The sequence below is a fragment of the Chlamydotis macqueenii genome, chromosome Z, assembly GCF_036417535.1.
Source record: "Chlamydotis macqueenii isolate bChlMac1 chromosome Z, bChlMac1.mat, whole genome shotgun sequence".
In the NCBI taxonomy this organism is placed as follows: Eukaryota; Metazoa; Chordata; class Aves; order Otidiformes; family Otididae; genus Chlamydotis; species Chlamydotis macqueenii.
This window is the reverse complement of record NC_141593.1, coordinates 52388378-52406915: the sequence shown is the minus strand read 5'-3', so window position 1 is coordinate 52406915 and position 18538 is coordinate 52388378. Positions and strand designations below refer to the sequence as shown.

Here is an 18538-nt window from a genome sequence, read left to right as displayed (position 1 = left end):
ACAGCTTTGCTGGAGCAGGAGCCAGGGTGTCCCCAGCTCACGAGAATGGCCAAGCCCACATTCCCCATGGCTCAACACCTACTCTAATAAAATAACCCATACGTCTCTAGAAATGAAATGGAAAGCATCAAATCCTACCTGCTGCCAGGCCAGCCCAGACTCACCTGTCCAGATGTTCTCACCACAAAAAAAACCAGCGCTGTCAGAGTTCCCAGCATGGCTGGGGTGTCCAAGGGGCTCCCTCTGTTCCGGGAAGGCAAAGCTCTGGGACCGATGCACAGCGGTCTCCAAGCAGCTGGGGACTGAAATGTTGCTTTTCCGGCAGGCAGACTCCAAGCCCCACAATGAGCTTACAGCTCGCGTTCAGAGTAATCGTGCACTGTCCTTTTGCTCTTCTAATTGCAGAGTTTCTCCAATATATAGAGTACTGGCATTCCAGGAAAAGCAAATCCTCTTCTTTATGAGGATACACAGGCCAGTGCGCACAGACACGCGTGCACATGCCTCAGACCCTTAAGCCAGGGCATCTTTTCAGCAGGATTACAGCAAAGCCTCCCGCACCCAGAAAGTGCCTACAGATCAGATGAGACTTTGGATTTCACAGAGCCGCCCTGTGCTCTCAGAAGAGCAGCTGCCTCCAGAGTGGGGTAGGGGACCTGCCCCCAAAAGTGCATACCTGGACAGTGTGCAGTGCCATCAAGACCTCCTCCAGGAGTTCTTGGTGCAGCTCTCTGGCAGGCAAAGGCATACACGTGCAGATCACACACAGCAAGAACTGGGGTGATTCAAGGTTTTGTGGTGCTTTGTGGTTTGTTTTTCAGGATGTGCATCAATCAGCCTCCATTTCTGCATGGCCAGATGATGCACATTGTGTTCTTCCCATACCTCACACACCCTCCGACCACACTTGGTGTGTACCAGTAGCTCACATCATGTTATGATCACTCAGCGTCCCCACACCTCCATCCACCTGAACCTCAGATTTCCAGTGAGCAGTGCCCTGTGCAAAGGAATTGGAGCTGGAACAAGTCAGGGCAGAAGTTGAACCTCCCCTCTGCCTATCACTGTCACTGCATCTGCAGTCTCTCGGTACTGGAGAGGCCCCAGCCAGGACACACAGGGCAAACGTCCCATTTGGACGCAGGCAGCCTTCGCTGCAAGGCTTGGAGACACAGGACAGGACAAGTCTGTTGTGAGAGATGAACCATTTCCCAGGGAGAACTCCCCGCCTGCTCCAGCAGAGACCCCACCATCTCTGCCCATCCACGGCAGCCGCTCCCTGGGTGTGCAGCTGAGCCGGCCTTGGGCCGTTCCTGCGCACAGCCTGTCCTCCAGCCCTGACACACAGCTCCAGAGCAAAAGCCATTGTGACCAGACTGGATAGCCAGGAAACTAAAAGCAAAATCCCTGCACACCTGGAAACTGGAGCAGTCTGACAGCAGGTGTGACGCCTGCATTTTGACCCATCCCTTCCTAGAGAGGGGCTCCTCAGGGCAGCTGCCATTCCTTGTGGGCTCCTCAGGTGTCCTCCTTCAGCCAGACCTGGGAAAAGGATTTCCCCAGCAAGGACACCAGCGGGATGTTCTCTACCGGCAGTGCCTGCAGAAGGACCACCCTGCACTTCGTTAGCAAGCGGAAGGAGGGAGAACAAGGGCCAGCATTTGTCCTAAGAGAGCTCGATCCTCCAGTCAGGTCAAGTAACTAAAAAATTCTAAGAAAATCAGAAAAAAATAAAATAAAATAAAATATATACACACAGACATTCTTTAAGAGTTTTTAAATGACGTTCGTCAAAAATACATTTCTATTTGCATGTAAACATTCCCCTGCCATGCTCACAGCGTGAGCTGTTGCTGTGTTGTGCTGGTACACCCACCCGGGAAGCAAAGCAGGAGGGGGCTCTGCTTACTCTGCTGCACATCATGAGCCACGCCGAGGAGCACAACGGCACGGAAGGGCGCGGAGCAGCAGCTTCCCCACCTCCCTGCAACGGCTGTCTCTAGAGAGAATGGCTTTGGAGAGGATTTCTCACAGATGGGACCCCCTGAAATGCAGGCTTCGTCAGACAAAGAGGCAAGTGGTTCTGTATAAAATATTTCAAGTCAGATCTGCAGATCTGCGCGCAGCCTCTCCACAGGAACACCACCGCAGCCACTGGCGAGCAAAGCCACCGCCTGCCAGCGCAGGTCCCAGAGCCGTGCATCCCAACACCTCAGCCAGGTCTCCAGCCCCGCGGAGCCTGCGTCACCGTCTCGTGAGACCTGCTCTCTGGGAGGAGCAGGCGGCCAGGCTGGCACCAAGGGCTCCCAGCTGCGTGGAAGGAGACCCCAGCTGCCGAGCTGAGCTCCGCTCCCTCTCCTCGGGGCATGGAAGGACGCAGCTGGGGCTTTGTCTCGACATCCACACCAGGCCCAGTTCCTTCACGGCGCCTGCACCAGCAGACACCACCCCACGCTCTCTTGCCATCAGCACCTTCATCACACAGGAGAAGAGCTCCCGTCAGCCAGTGCGGCAGAAAGGAGGAAGCAGGGAGCGCTTTTCCAGAGCACCCGTCTTGAAAAGCCACCCGTGGTTTAGTTCCCGTTGCTCCCATCCCATAAGAAAGGAACGTTCCCCGAGAGTCGGAATCTGCCGTTTCCCAGTCCTGGCCCCAGACTCTACAGTGCTTTCGCTGTCTAACAGCTCTCCCCTGCTTGCGCACGTGCCAGAGGCCAGACGACTTGGCCCACCTGCAATTAAGCATTTGCTGGGCATCAGCGTGGGCTTGTTCCCCGACACATTTCCTCCAGCAAAGCCTCGTCCGGATCCACGTCCTCCCCCTTGACCAGTTCCTCAGAGTCCTCCACGATTCCCAGCTCTGGCTTACGACCACCAGAACGCTGATGAGAACACTGATGATTTATTGCAGCCCTGATATTTCAACACAGGGGAGATGGCTGGACACCACCCAAGCTCAACGTTCAGGCGATCGCGTGGGCCCCAGCCACCGTCTCCCCCAAGCCACGTCCCGCCTTTCAGTAACAGTCGACTGGGATTTGTCTGTGTTCATCCAGGCCCAGCTGAAGGAGGCTTGAGCTGCCGGCCGGGGACAGCGGCTGAGAACAGAGGTCTGGCAGATGGTGAAGGAAAAGCCTGGCTTAAGGATTAAGATTAGCACACGTGGTCACGGCCAGTAGACGGGACAGGTACCAAGGGGCAGGAGCCAGTCTGGCACACACGCGCTGTGCTTAGCCTGCTGCACTCAGATTGCTGCTTGATGCTTTAGTGCTCCTGCCTCACTCACCTCCTGCTGCCTCCTCCTACCTGCTGCAGGCAGCTGGAGCAATTCAAGACCAGACCTAGGCAAAGGATACACTCATGAATTCCTCTTGTCCTCCAGCCATTTCTTGGTGCTCTCAATCATCGCTTGGATGCTCATCTTCTCTGGCTCACAGCTCTGGAACAGCTGTAACTGCTCCCTGTTGCATGAGAGAAAGACAGCTCAAGTGGGAAAGAGAGGTCTGGGCAGAAACGATCCCAGAGACGACAAAGAAAACGATGGGCTGCTACAGCAAGAGCCACAGTTAACAAAAAGCAACCTCCTCTGGGCTCCAAGTCCTCCGCCCAGCCACGTCTCACAGAAAAGCTGCCGCAGCCACCTACTCCCAGGCTGCGTCCCTTTCGTCTGCACAGCATCAGAAAGGTTCGGGTGGCAGCCTTCCCTCCAGCCGCCCACACAGCATCACCCGTCACAGCAGAGCCAGCGCGGCCCGGTGCCGGCAGCACCCTTGGACCCTGCTCCTGAAACGTGGGTTATCAGCACAACCACGATGGCAGCTCCGCTGCAGAAGCTACAAGGCAGTGCTGAGCACGTGGCAGTGAATAACTCACAGCAGGCAACTTCTCTACTTAATGATATTTAACTTACAATTTGGTTACTTCCTTGGTACGTGAAATGTGATTGATAAATCATGCCAGAGAAATAAAAGCAATGACAGAGCAATCAAAGCTCAATGAAACAACACCGCAAGGAAAAAGCGCTCTTACTCTCCAGGGATGTATCCCAGCTTGCTGTCCAGAGGCTTGGAGCTTCCGCTGAGCGACAGGAACCCACCTGGAACACAGACATTGAATACAGGCCCCCCAAATCAATTCTTTACATCCGGGTGCATTTGCTTTCTTGTGCTACAGAGACGCTGTCCCTACAAGCTGAGCCACCTGCCGAGGGCAGAGCGATGTTAAAGAAATGGAGATGGTGAACCCCATCTGCAGTTCCCAGGAGGCTGCCAGTGAAGCAGGGCAGGCTTCTGCTTCGCTCCCCTCTTTAACAACTGCTTTCTCGGCTGTGTATTACAGGCTGAGCTGCCCCAGAAGCAGGATGACAAGATCAGCTATGTGCTGCACTCCCTGGCATGAGAAAATCTTTTTCTCCCTCTTCAGCTCATTGGCAGCCTTCCTACCAGCAGCACTGGCGGGTCTGGCCTTACCAGCATCGGAAGGGCAAGCTGGTCAGAACGTGCAGGGCTTTGAAATCAACAGTCGTAGGCAAGCGAGCAGCTGGATTACAGGTAGGAGACTCACCGGGGAAATACTGGTTCCGTTTCCCTGCCAGGACGCTGTCTACTGAGGGTCCAGTCCCGAGAGAGCGCCCAGAGTTCAGCCCAGTGCTCCCGGCCTGCAAATCCCCCAGAGACACCCCGGCGGGGGCCGTAAGGGAGCCGCCTGCCTGGAGTCCTGCCAAGGAGGCGGGCAGAGAAAGAGGGGTGCTGTGGCAGGGCATGGAGGTGCAGAGCGGAGGCTGGCAGGTCTTCAGAGAGTCCAAGGCGCTGAGGATCCTGTTCAGCTGACCCGTGATATGCTGCAGTGAGACACTCAAGTCCTCGATCTTGTCCAGTTGTGGGGCAGGCCGTACATCGGTTCTCAAGTCAACTGACAGAAGAGAGGAAAAAAGGGATCACTGGGAAGGGAAGGGAGACACTGCCTCCCCAGCAGGAGCCACTCTCCCACTGCCTGTGACGCTCCGAGCTGAGTTTAATCAGTCCCTGCCAAGAGGGGTACAGAGGCCAAACCCTGCCTTTGCAGCCAGAGCAGAGACTGACAACGAGGATTTGTGCCTTGGAGGCTGCTTGGACACAATGTGGAGGAGAAACGGGACAGCAGGGACAAGATCCCCCAAAGCTCATAACCAGCAAAGCTCTCTAGGCCCCAGCCAGGCTGGGGGTTGGACCAACAGGACCGTGCTGACACAGGGGCTCTCATCTCACGGGGAGAGAAAACCCTGCAGTTTCACATGTGTGTGCAGGTATTTGACTGATTGGGGTCAGAGAGCCCACCTCAGACGGGACAGCTGGCCAGTCTGTTGCCGCCACAGCCCCCCGCCGCTAAGTAAAACCAGAACAAGAAGGGACGTCAAAGAGGAAAGAAGGAAAGCCAGGACCAGGTCTAAAGCACCGTACGTTGGGTGCAGTTCAGCGAGCCGGGCAGGCACTCACACTTGGCCTGATGGAGATTTACATTGGATGTGCTGGTCATGTCCTCAGAGTGGTGGGGATGAAAAGTCACCCTCTTCTTGCACACAGCACTCTGCAGCGTATCTTTGTCTGAAAGCTGCTCAAAGGGAGGAAAACAGTGCAAATAAAGCTTGCTCTTCTGTCCCTGAAACACAGAAATCACTGGAATACAGTCTACAGCCAGTCTCCATCGGCTGGACTGCACAGGCAGGCACAGGCCCAGTAAAGGCAGTGACGTTTGTCACCCTCTCCACCTCTGTGACCAGCTTTCTCTCTCCCACCCTTCTCAGACAGACACGCTATTCTGCTCCCACAGAACGTGTGTCTAAAATCCCGCTCTGCTGGCAAACGCCAGTCTCTGGCCACCAGCTAAGCAGCCTCCCATGGACCGAAAGCCCTGCAGAGACTCCAGCCCAGAGAACGTGGCCGAGAGCTCTGGGCAGGGCGGGAGGGCGGGCAGCTGGGCAGGCACAAGCAGTGATGCTGGCGGTTACCTCCTCCAGCAGCGAGGACTCCAGCTGGCTCAGTTTCTCCTCTTTCTTCTTCAGCAGCAACTGTCCCTTCTGCAGAGCTGACTTCATCTGATCTAACCGCTCTGCTTCCTGCAATGGATCAACAGCCAAGTCAGAGGAACATTTCCAGGAGGACCGGACACCCACAGCTGCCTGGCACTGTGCCTGCAGAGCCAGGAATCGATTCCAGGGCTGGGGACTCTTTTGTGCAGCCACAATGCCTGACACTTGGTGAGCCAGAACCCGGGCTCAGCGGCTCACCTCTTCCAGGTTCTGGCGCACGCCCTCCAGCAGCTGGGAGCTGTGGGGATCCTGCCCCACCTCCCGCGCCTTCTGCACGTCCTGGCGCCACTGCTGCTTTGCCGCTCTCAGTGCCATGTGCCTCTCCTTCATGGAGCAGGTCTGGTGCACCAGGATCTCCTTGGCGTTCCTAATGGAGATCACTTCGGCTGAGATGTAGCTCCTGATGCTGCACAAAAGAGACAGGCGTGCTCTTGGCTTTGTTCTGGCTGTGCCGTCCTGCAAGCCTCATGCAGCAGCCTCTCCCAAAATGGATTGTCAGGGCAGTGCACAAACCCAAGCTGAAACATTCTCTGGGAAAAGCAAAGCCAAAACTTCTTCCAGAAGAGGTTGGCTTACAGATACTCACTGATCAAACTGGAAGGTGTCATCCTTGTGGCTTTGACAGGGTGGGGAGGCAGGCTGCCTGGACGAGTGCTAAAGAGTTGAAACATTAAAAAACACTGAGAAATACGTATGGGCAACAGAGCCCCAGGATCCCTTAAGAATCCAACTAGGAGAGCAAATTCGGAATGACATCACCGCAGCATAGCCCAGATCCAAGCCCAGTGCCAGGGATGCTCTTTATGTGACTTTAAAAAGTGACAGAGACTTCTATCCCGGACTCAAGCCCCGCTTTTGACCCCAAGGGCACTCAAGGATCCCGCACTCCTTTCCCCCTCAGTAACAACAGAGGGAAACCAACAAACACTGCTAAACACACTGATGTCCTGGCAAAGGAAAATGCATTGCTGCATCTCAAACGAGCTCACACAGAAGGAACAACAGCTCCGACTTCTCAAGGGACTTAAGCCTCAGATCTCACACGGCAAACACCTCTACAGTCTGCTTTACTCACAGCTGGAGTAGTTCCTCTCAGCTCTTCCACACGGCGCTCAGCTTTCCTTCCTGGAGACTGCACACTCCCTTCTGCCTGCAGTTCTTTCAAAGCCTCCCGTTGGCTCCTGACAGCTGCCTCCAGCTCACTGCCACGAGAAAAGGCAACAGCGGCAGCCCTCGATTAGAGCAGCAGCCCATCTGCAGTGGTGTTCCAAGGGACCTCCAGCTTCAGGGAGAGACAGGGCCACAGACAGGCAGGCACCACCAGTACTGGGTCTGCGGTGCTATGTCAGACGGCCCCTGGCTGGGCAGGGAAACGAGTGCTTACACCCTCCCTGAGCAGCTCGGCTGTCTTCTGAAGAAACCTTCTCATTGTATTTCAGTGCCCCCCCCACCGGCACCTCATTCACCTCACCAGACAGAGGTGGAGAGGAGCAACAAATGAACCTGACAAGCAGAGGCCAAGGGACAAATTTACACAGTGAGGAGTTAACAGGTCTGGAAACAGATCCCAGGACCTCTGTGCCCTCGACGCACGGTAAAACCGCCCTTAGGACTCTGAAGGAACATGGCTCAACAGACAAGGAGCTCAGAGGTGAGGGAGCGGCCCAGGTTGGGTGAAAGAGGTGTCTTTTAGGGGCACAGGGGGGATTATTTTTTTTCAAGAGGAAATTTCTCATGCGCAGACCTGATGTGTTTCTGTAGCCTCTGGCTTTGCGCTTGCAACAAGTCCACCTGGGCCTCCAGCTCAGCTTTCTGGTCCTGGAGCTCTTGGAGAGACCTACACAGCTGCTGGATGGACTCAAGGAGGCTGGCATGCTCCATCCTCTTCTCCTCCAGGCGAAGCTGAGAAGCGAAAGCAGCTTCCTAGGAGAAAACCCCCAAATCCCTCACAGTCATCTCCCCAAGGCCAAAATAAAAGGCACACAACATGCAAGAGCTTGCGACCTGCACAGCTCACAGGAGGTCCCCGAGCTACAAATGCACACACCACGTGCCAATCCTGGAAGAACAGGACTGGCTCTTCTTTTTGGGAAACAGCTCAGAGCTAATCAAACTCCCAGAAGGACGGCATGACAGGCTGAGCCAGGGAGGGGTTTTCAGACTCACAGTTTAGAAGCAACAGTTCACTCGTTCTAGCACGCTGCCCTCACTCCCAAGAGAAAACCAGCACAGCACCTCTCCAGAGCTAAGCCACACATACCTCTCTTTCCAGCTCAGCCTGCCTTTCCTCGTCCAGCTGCTGCCTTTTCTTCCTCAGAGACTCCTCCTGCGGACAGATGAGACAGCAGGGGAGGGTCAGAGCAGGGAGACTGCTGATGCTGAGCAGCACTGGGAATACAGAGGCCAGACCCAAGTCTCAAGGCTATTTCAAGACACCTGAGGATTGCTGTCAGGTTGGCTTTATGTCCCCCCGCACACACACTCCAGTTGCCCTCCCTTTCTTTGACTTCAAGCGAGAAGCTGGGAATACTGGCATTCTGGCGGGAAGAACACCCCTTCCTGCTCAGCTGCCAGAGTATTCCAGGCACATGGCCACTCCTGCAGGACCTTGCTCTTGTGAAGCCTCGGGCTGCCTCCAGCATTTCTCCACCTTTTTTAACTCCTCACTCCAGTGCTGCTTGGAACGGAAGGTCTCGCAGAAGCAAGGTTATCTACAGAACCCACAGCGCTGACTTTCACTGCAAGCTCCAGCCACGGGGCTGTACCACCAGGACGGGCCAGGAGACCTCTGCGAGCCCAGCAGGCCTGGCTCACCTGGGTAAGGAGCTGCGCTGATCTGGCTTTGATGTTCTCCATGCGCATTTCAAGTTCGTCTTCCAAATCCTGGAGCTTTCTCTCCTGCACAGAGATGTTGAGTTAAAGAGAGCAAGTTCCTGAATCATCAGGCAGATCTCTGCCACCAGGAGGAACAAAAAAACCTGAGAAAGCACGACCTGCCGCTTGTGTCACCCTGGGCTGCAGAGGGTGGCGGGCACACCGCAGAGGGTGCCGCAGTACACCCAGGCCGTCCCCAAGCAGTCCAGTCACAAGGACGTCCTGGGCCAAGCGTTCTCCTCACCTTCTCCCTGTGCCTGCGCTGCAGTGCAGTGAGCCTCTCATCCAGCTCCTCCTGCAGAGCCTTCACCTCTGCTTCACTACGCTGTCGGAGGCGCGCCATCTCACTTTGCAGGCCCTCAAACAGCTCTGCCCTTTGCCTTCTCTCCTGCTCGTCACAAAACACAAACAAGAAAAGCATCTGAGTGAAGCATGGGGCTCTCCAGCAGCCAACGTGGCCACACAGGACACGCTCTCCAGAAAGCCAGCCCATCACACAGCAGCTGCCCAGCAAACACCAAATCCAGCAGATTCAAAGCTCTTGCTTACAGGGGCAACATCCTGAAGGGAATGGCTCAAGAGAGAAGAGACAACCCATGAAACTCAGGTTTTGTGTCACACTCCTGGCTGTACAGTCAGAAGTGGGAGGCAGAAGGCTTTCCAGAATGGCCACCTGCAAACCTGAACAATCTTCTCCCACACAGAAGTCCACAAGTGCACAGGGAAGTTGCCAGCACAGAGTATTTGGCAGCTTATCCTTATAACCCCGGGCTAAGTTCCCGTTACATCACGACAACAGTGCCCAGCTCTCCTAGAAGGAAGGGATCTCCATCTCCAGGGGTGGCCGAGATGGGCAGCTCTGGCAAGCAGCAGTGCCAGCCCAGCTCAGCCAGCCACTACAGTTGCCTCTCAAACTCACTGCTCGCCGCACACAGCAGTACCTCCTCCTCATACTGAGTCCGAAGCCGTGCCAGCACCTCCTGGTGCTCCTCTTTCATCCTCTTCATCTGCCTCTCGTGGTCTTTTTCCACTCCCTGGCGTGCCTCTCTCAGGAGCTCGCTGAGCTGCAGGGGTGACACACACAGATGTCTCTGAACTACAGCACAGCACTACAGCGGCCCACCAGGAGAGCAGCCTCTCACAGGAGCAGAAGGACTGAAGCTCAGAGAATGTTGCAGGGGGAACCAGGCTGTGGCCTGGGCAGTACAAGGCCAGCGCCCTGGTGAGGGGCGTCCATTTCCCTCAGGCACCACTGTCACCCACGGACAGGGGATGCAGCCTTTCAGACCTCACCACACATGCAAGGAGAGGAGCTGGAGAACCTTCAGCACGTCAAGATGAACACTTGCCTCGTGTCTGTACTTGGTTACTGGATTTGCTCTCTGCTGCAGTTTCCACTCTGCCCTCGGCAACTCACTGTGCAGCTGAGCCTCCTCGCTCCTCTGTGCCTCTGTGATCTGCGTTCGCAGGCTGGAAATGACCTGCCATGAAAGCCGCCCACAGAGACTTGTCGCTTTTCTGACAAGATCCGTGTAGTGCCCTCCTACAGAGAGCAGACAGCACAGCAAAGAGCAGCATGTGCAGCCTCACCACCCCCTGCCTGGAGCATGTCCAAATGCTGAGCCAGACCAGAACCGCATTTAGGAAGTGGAAAAAAATGAATGCCACCCTCCCTGGCCACATTTGGTGACAGTGCAGGGAGGGGGGAACCCAATAGTTTACATTCCAAGGACACGATCTTTTACCTTTTGATGCTTCTCTTCCGCTGCAGATTTCAGCTGCTGGATCCAAGCTGCAAACTGCTTCTCCAGTTCTTCCGCTGCCTACAGGAAGAGGAGCAAGACATTCTGCTGGAAAACCTCTGTGTGTGGGGACATGCTGTGCAAGATGCATTTGCAATTAACATCTGTCCCTCGGCATCGAAAAAGCACAACGGGAACTCCCTTTCAAACCAGGTGACACACAAAACGCCTTTACTCTCTGTCCTTCCCTTCCCAGGAGATCTCAAGGGATCTTGGTCACACTGTGCTGAAGGACCATGAGCTGCCTCCATCCAAGAAGGCCCCAGGCTCTCTGGAGGACTAAAGCAGCAGCCAGAGACATTTGGGTCTGATCGAGTGGCTTGGCTTAGCTTGGCAGGGACACAGCAATCTCTCCCTTCTCTTCAGATCCAGTGCCACCATTTAAATTATTGTTATTTAATCACCAAGAGCTCCAAGAGCTTTCCTGAACCAGGGCCATCCAGAGCAGCAGGACCAGCCACAGCAGCTTCCACTGCAAACCCCAAGTCTCTTACTTGGCCAGCGTCCAGCCTGCTGCCTGTTTTCAAATCAGCTGCTACTTCTGCCCTCATTCTATTCCCTCCCTTTCCACCAACAGACACGGTGGCAGCACTGGCAGCCAGGCTGGCTGGTGGATCGGCCTCAGCAGCTTCAGCAGCTGGAGACACAGCTCCAGGGAGCCCAGGACCACTGAGCGCAGCTGTCTCCGCTGCGCTCCTTTCCCCCCCCGAGACTGCAGCAGCTCGTCTGCTGCAGGGACGGCATCTCCCACCTCAGCATCTTGCTTGCCCTGTAGGTCCGTCCCAGCAAGTTTCCCGTTGGGCTTCTCCTTGGTCTGGCCAGACAGGCCACCGCCAGCATCTCCAGGAAGGGCTTGAACTGGAGCCGGAGGGCACGCAGCGTCGGAATCCAAGGAAGACTCTTGCCCTTTGTCCGTGTCTCTTGATTTTAAAGAGTCCACCTAGGCAGCAAGACAAACACAATTACAGCTACAACATTCCTTACCCGCTCTCTGGGAGGATGCAGGGGTTGGGAACAGCGTGGGTTCTCCTGCAGCAAGCAGCAAAACCGTAAAGCTTTGGGTGATGTCGAGACCAGCCTGATTTCTTTTCACACAGTCCCTTTCCAAGGGAAGTAACCTCATTAGAATAAACACACTCCTTTCTTGCGATCCGGCAGGGAAGAGCAGGCAGGATGCAATCGTTCCACCTTCCCTTGGGACAAGCGTGAAGGCAGGCACTGGTTTCAGCCACCACCCTGGGCTCAGACCAGCTAACACACCAGACTGAGAAATAGCAGAACCCCCCCAGCCTCGGGGAGAAAACCACCCCAGATTCCAACCTGGTCACCCAAAGGTTTGGCTGCCTCTCCCAGCAGCGGGGGGCCCCCAAAACCCATAACGAACAGCGCGGCAGCCAGGAGGCAGCAGGAAAAGGTTCCCTCATCAGCAGGCAAACAAAACCGCTAGCACCTCCTACTTTCTCACTGGTTATTAATGCTACGGTGTCTGCCACACATGAGCTGCACCCTGCGTACAGCCTGTACCACACACATACCCCAGATTTTAACGACGTATTTTTATCCAAGTGCAACGGGAACACTGTCAGCTTTAAACCCAGAGCCTCACCTGCCACTTGCCCAGTAATAAAGGAAAGCTTATGGCCCCTTTCCTGTGGGGAGCCTGGTGAGCAGAGCTCACAAACACGCCGCCTAGCAACTTAGTTACCTCTGTTACTAACATATCCCAGAATCACTTCTTCGGCTGGTAGAATCCTATTTAGGGACTGATACAGGCAAAACTTTCATCACCATTACGCTTGAATGACCACAAACACAACTCTCCGGAAGAGGAAACTCTGCCGGTCAGGCACAGAGGATGGGGGAGGCTTTCCTTGTGCAAAAACAGACCAGGGATTTTCTGCGGCTTTCAGAGCCAGGAGAAGTGAGTCCGGTTATAACTGGCTTTAGCTGATCTTTTCACAAGCTGTGACACATTTTACGTGCGGGTGACTGACACTGACTGATGGGGAATTTCTGCCCTTCAAGTCATTACTTCCAGACTTCCAGTAACCGGCTCAAGTCTGCACATTGGTACCAAAGAGACCGGGTTTTGGGAAGGAGACTGGTCCAGAGACGAACAGCAGCCACCACAACTGAATCCGACTCCTCTCAGGAAACAGGATGGCTAAGCCACCTCTTTGGACTTTAAACAGCTGAACACGAGATATAACAACCAGAAAATTCACATTCTTTCTACCTTTGACAGGGAAAAAAAGGAAAAAATCTGCTCCTGCACAGAGATGCCTTTGAGAGGTGATGTGCTCCCCACTTGCTCCCCGATTGCGGGCTGTTCGCCTCAGGCACAGAAGAACAGGGAGGTGGGTCAGGTTTCCCTTGTCTGGGTGGCATCTGCCCTTGGTTTTTTACGTTTACGCCTCTCTCCATGCATGGAATACTTTAAGCAGCACAAGAAACAAGCGAAGCAGCAACCAGATCCACAGCACAGGACTAGGAGCTGCCATCTGCATGCAAAACATCAGCAACATTGCGCAAGCAGGCCCGTGGTGTCAGAGAGCCGCCCATCAGCTCTCTCAGGCTGCTGGTGTCCTCCACAGGGCTCCCTTGGCGCTGGAGATTGGCTTCAGCAGTGTCAGCTAACTGGCTGATGCAGCTCTCCTCCTCTGCTCCACTGTTCTCCTGGGAGAGGGGGAACACAGCACAAGTCTTACAGCCCCTGTCCAAGCTGGTAGGGTCACCCATCTGTGACAGGCCCAAGCTGGGTCCAGGGGACAGCTCACCCCACGAGCCGGGAGGCAAACCACGCGCTCTAGAAGAGGCCCTCTTCCCAAAAGGGCATCCCAAGGGCTTACACATAAACCTCACCCCTCTGGTTCTCCAGCACCTGACTGGGGTTCTGTTCTCAGTGCCGTTTCCCAGGGTAACTCGCTCTTGGCTCCAGAAAAGCCCACTGAAGGGGGTCACGTTTCCTTCCCTCTCTCCCAGACACTCGTGTCATCTTCAACACAGCCTCCACTCTCCCCCCACATCCCTGCGCCTCAGCACATCACTGAAGCCACAGGCTTATTGCCTTTGAATAGAGGTACTCAACCCCCATCCACAGGCTACACAGAGCCAGGTTTTTTCCCCATCTCTTCACCCCATTACCGCTCAGATTTCCCCCCCGTGAATGAACTTCCCCCAGAGGAACCCTCTCCTCCTCTCCATTTTGTAAGGAAGCTGGAGAAGGGCTCGGGCTGCAGGCTGAGGCTCGTTCATGGGAATGCCTTCCTGCTGCCATCCCGTGGAACTGCAAGGGAATTATCCTTTCCAGGGGGGCACTGATCCTTGATCAGGACTAAGATATCACCCAGCTGTTCACAGAGCCTGGCTGTCAGGCAGCAGTTGCCTTTCCAAAACAGATTCCCCAAGCCCTGCCGCGGCACTGAAAGGCCAGGACAGCTCTTTGTTCCTGGAGGCATGAACATCTCGGTGACAAATCGGGCCCCCGCAGGCCGCTTGTTCTTTGGAGACGAGAGCCGGGCCTTTCTTTTCCACCTCTACTTGAGCATCAGCCTTTGCAGTTTCTGCCCAGCACCGGGAATGGGTTCTCCGGCAAAGTACTCTACAGCTCAGTTCTCACATGCTGTGAAAAGGACAAGGGAAACACCATAAAACACTTCCAAAGAAATTAGTTTGCCTTTCAGACCCCGGAACAGGATTTCCAAAGCAGTGAGAAAGGATTAGTGGCAGCGCAAACAGCCGGGCCCAATCACCACGGCTGCTTGCAGCGCGCTTCCCATTGTGCCCTTGTCACCCTCAGCATGATCACCACTAAGAAAGCGCAGGCAGAGAAGGCACACACGCAGGGACAGCAAGCTGTCTGCAGAAGGGCTCACAGGGACCGAACTTAGTGCTGCTGCTCTCTCTGTGCTCTCGCTCCCCAGCCCAGGCACTGGCCGGGCAGTGCCACAGCTCCTCTCCTGCCCGTCCCATCACCGCGTCCTTACCTCAGAGTCACTGCTGCCTCCCGGGGTGCCCACAGCCATCTGCAGCTTTGTGAACAGGCATCGTGGAGACTCTACAAGTGGCCCACACTGAGTTCCGGCCTCCGTGGTCTCACAGGAGGAACTGGCGGCTCCGAATCAGTGCAATAAGGCAGCAGAGCCATCGCAGTGCACTGGGGCAAGGCGCCTACAGCCCACTCATATTGGAAATCCATCGTGCCAATGCCGATTTACAGGGAGTACATGGAGAAAACAGGGTTAGATGCTTTCTGGCGACCAAACAACACAGAGGAAACGCAGCACAATTTCAGGCCCAGAGCCCAGTGGAACCACCACAGTCAACCAGCCCCTACCGAGGGAGCACCACAGTTGTTCATTCCTGGAGGCTTCACGCGCTACGGATACCGACACGCATTCAGAGCCAAGGCACACAAATTACCTCATCCTCCCTTTCTTCCTCTTCCTCTCTCCCTTTATACAGAGCTGCTGCACTCAAGAAACTCCTCTCTTTGTAGGCCAGGCCCAGCAACCTCTCAATCCGGCTAGCAGGCTTACAGGTGTCCGCAGGCTGAAGGCAGAAAGAGAGAGGGAAGTGAGAAGACAGCCAGAGAGAAAGCGGAGACAGAAACCCACTGAGGCACCCCAGACTGAATTCCAAGAAGGTACTCAGCTCTACAGCGCTACTCTTGTTCTACGGAGCCACGTCTGGCTGGGAGACGACACATTCTTCATGAGGCCGCACCTCCCCTGACACCAGAGAGGCTCCATCCTAAAGCAGCACATCTGCTAAACCTGCCTGCACCTCAGAACACCGATTCAGCCAGGACCATCACAAAAGTGTTTGAAACCACCAGCGACAAGACTTAACTCGGCAAGGAGAAAGCCTTCAGTGAAGGTGGTTTTGCGTCATGTTTTGCACACCTATCGTTTTATTGTCCTTTAAAAGATCAATTTGTTACCACTTAAGACTTGTTTTGTTAACCCAAAGGGCATGCTCTGCAAATAATCACTTGCTGTGACTGGAAGTTTTGTATTCACCCAGAAAACTGTTCTTTCATCTGTTTAATCTCAGCAGATCACAGTGGAGTGCAAATACTATTTATGAGGCTGGAGTCCACCGAGCTTCCCACCCCCGAGCGCAGCGGCTCGCCAAGGATGCTGGCCAGCGGAGACGTGACGCCTCGCAGCGGAGGGAGCTTTCCCCAAGGGTGCCCAGACAGATGCTAGCAGGGTGCCTGGGGACTGGAGCACACAGAAGGGACTCTCTGGCAGAAGAGCATGGGTGCACAGCTTACACTCCTCATTTCAAACAGGGAGACTGCGCTCCCCTGCCTGAACACTGGCTGCTGATACTGAACCCACCACCCCCCAAAAAAATGCTTGTGAACCACTGGTAATACTCCTCCTCTTGCTTGAGAGGGCCAACTCAAACTTCTTCCCATTTTGCTTTCACTTCAGACGGAACAGAATCCATTTCTCAATGCCAGGGACGTAGGAGAGCTGGCCACGGCCTACGGTTTCTTACATCGCCAACTCAATCACTCTGGCACCCGAGATTCAGCAAGTGAAACCAAGCTAAGAATAGCCAAATGAGCGGTTCCCCCTCAGTTTAGGTTGTGGGATCTCCGGGGAAAAGACCAACTTGGTAGTGTGCTGACTACAGAGGGTCATAAGAGCCAAAATTAAAGACGACTTTGTACTTGATGTTGCCATCCCACTTGATTTTCTGCCCATCGTCTGGTTTCGAGTTCAGACGCCCTTGCAAAACTAAAGCCAGGTGCGAGTTGTGCATCCTTGGCTGCTGCCATATCCTTCTCCACAACAGGATCCCAGGCCTGAGGCACCCGTGCTCCAGGTGTGTCCTTCTAAAGCAAAGCTTCCCATGGGTTGCTCACTCCACTTCTGTCCAATTTGCATCAAACTCGGAACCCTGCCAGACGGCTCTCCTTGTCGGGGGATCACCGTCCCGATCCCAAAGCGGCTACAGCACAAAATCACCCTCTAACTCACAGCCACCTGTTCATCCTGCGCCCAGCCCTCTCACTCCTCCCTCAAAGTACTGCAAGCAGCAGAGCCTACTCACAGGGGGTCCCTGCAGTGACTGCTTCTCCTTCTTGTCTTTCTTCTCTTCCTTGTTTGAGCTGCCAAGTGCCAGCAGCTTCTCTCGCTCCCGAACGACAAGCTGCCTGTAGGGATCGTCACAGGGGTGGTCCCACGTGGACTGGCCGGTAGCAAAGTTAAAGTAGTAGATGTCCCCAGTGGCGGTATCCTTGCTGCACGGCAAAACCAGCAGGAAAAGTGAAGAGAACGCCTCCCCGCCCCCAGGAAGCACATCTGTGGCGGCATCACCCCCTCGCCAGCCGGTGCCGGGCTCTGCCAGCTACGTGGGCAGCGTGCGGCAGGGGAAGGGCAGGGGAGGCCAGGAATCGAGCAGGGCAGCGCTGGCAGAACTCTCACCAGGGCTTCCACTCGGCCAGCAACGGGGCCATGATGGCTTCCTCAGCCAGCCACATCAGCTCCAGCTCCGTCTCGGGGTCAATCCCGATCTCCCGGGCAAAATCTTTGATTTCTAGGAAAACAGAAGAGGAACCTGTGGAGACGGTCCATGCCAGGCACTATAGACAAAGCCAACCTCCTCAGCTAAAGCAACGGGCACGCGGGGAAACCCTGACCCCAAAATGAAGCTGCTCAAAGCTGCTCACACCATCCCCGTCACTGAGCACATCCTGCCAGGCTGTTAAAGCTGGGAGACAGACTGAAAAACGTGGCATTTCTCTTCACAACCAAAAAGCTCATTTTGCAGCTCTGCCTTCTGTGAAATCCCATTTCTTGCACCCTTTCTACCCACGCTCTCCTGAATCCCTGTTCTCTTCGTACACCTAGAAGGGACTGGCACGCCTGAATCCTTTAGTATGGCTCCCAAGAGGACAGGTATCAGTTACCTTCCTCAGTGGGAAGGGACTCCTCGTCGAAAACTTCTGTCAGGACGATCTGGTCACCAAAGCGCACCATGGGTGCTGCCACGGCTCCCCGCACCTGCTGGCATCAAGGAAGCAACTCAAAAATCACCACGTGCAAACACGCTCAGACAGAAATAAAGCTTCCCCATCACACAGCACACAGTGAAGCCCCACAGGAAACTGCGCGCTGCTTACAGCGCTCCTGCGCCGCACAGAGCAACACCGAATCCAAGACTTGCCTCACGCACTTCACAGCGGTTGTGGGAACAGGGAGCAGGGCTGAGGGGGCTCAGAAGTTGTAACCAGAGCCCACAGGCTTTCAAGCTTCTGCAGAGGAGATGAGCACTGGCTTCGGGGCCTTTTTAAGCAGGCAAAAGCCGAGCTGAAAGGAGACAGAGAGAAAGCAGCTTTCCCAGAGCACAGCGCAGCTCTGTGAGAGCATCCCTGGGCTGAGCCAGTGCTGCCCGGGGACCAGGCAGCTTCTCACCACACTCAGCTCGCCTTGGCCTCTCCCACCTTCCCAGAGGACATTATGGAAGCTAGAAAAGGACCCTGATTTAGCGTGTCCCACCTGTGGAGGACTGCTTCCCTAGGAAACTCACAGGCCCTAGGCAGCTGTTCAGCCCTGCCACAGCTGGGCCCTTAAGACCCCTTCACCACAGGCACAGGCAGCTTTAGGTTCCCCTCCCCACCCCAAACATCCCCAGCTGGGGCTCTGCGCAGCCACATTTGGCCAGCATCAGCCTCCCACAGCCAGGCCCGGCAGCCGAGCGGGCTCCCTGCGGCTGCACCAACGCCAGCGCCGGAGAGGCCGCGACCCCACAGCAGGAGCGAGGACAGGGCTGTGCCTTCCGC

The 18538-nt window shown here is 55.2% G+C and overlaps 1 protein-coding gene across 1 annotated transcript; it reads right to left on the bottom strand.

The window, feature by feature from the left end:
- Positions 1-3355: 3355 nt before the first annotated feature.
- LOC104483922 (centrosomal protein of 164 kDa) lies at positions 3356-17755 on the bottom strand. Its single transcript, XM_086771356.1, has 19 exons — positions 17666-17755; positions 17181-17292; positions 16807-16996; positions 15163-15291; positions 11492-11680; positions 10684-10761; positions 9880-10002; positions 9183-9326; positions 8879-8962; positions 8325-8390; positions 7809-7987; positions 7140-7266; positions 6651-6718; positions 6263-6470; positions 5984-6091; positions 5472-5586; positions 4561-4908; positions 4027-4093; positions 3356-3458 (listed from the first exon to the last, which is right to left on the bottom strand). The coding sequence occupies exons 1-19, from the start codon at positions 17733-17735 to the stop codon at positions 3356-3358; spliced, it is 2508 nt and encodes an 835-aa protein (XP_086627482.1). The 5' UTR covers positions 17736-17755.
- Positions 17756-18538: the final 783 nt, after the last annotated feature.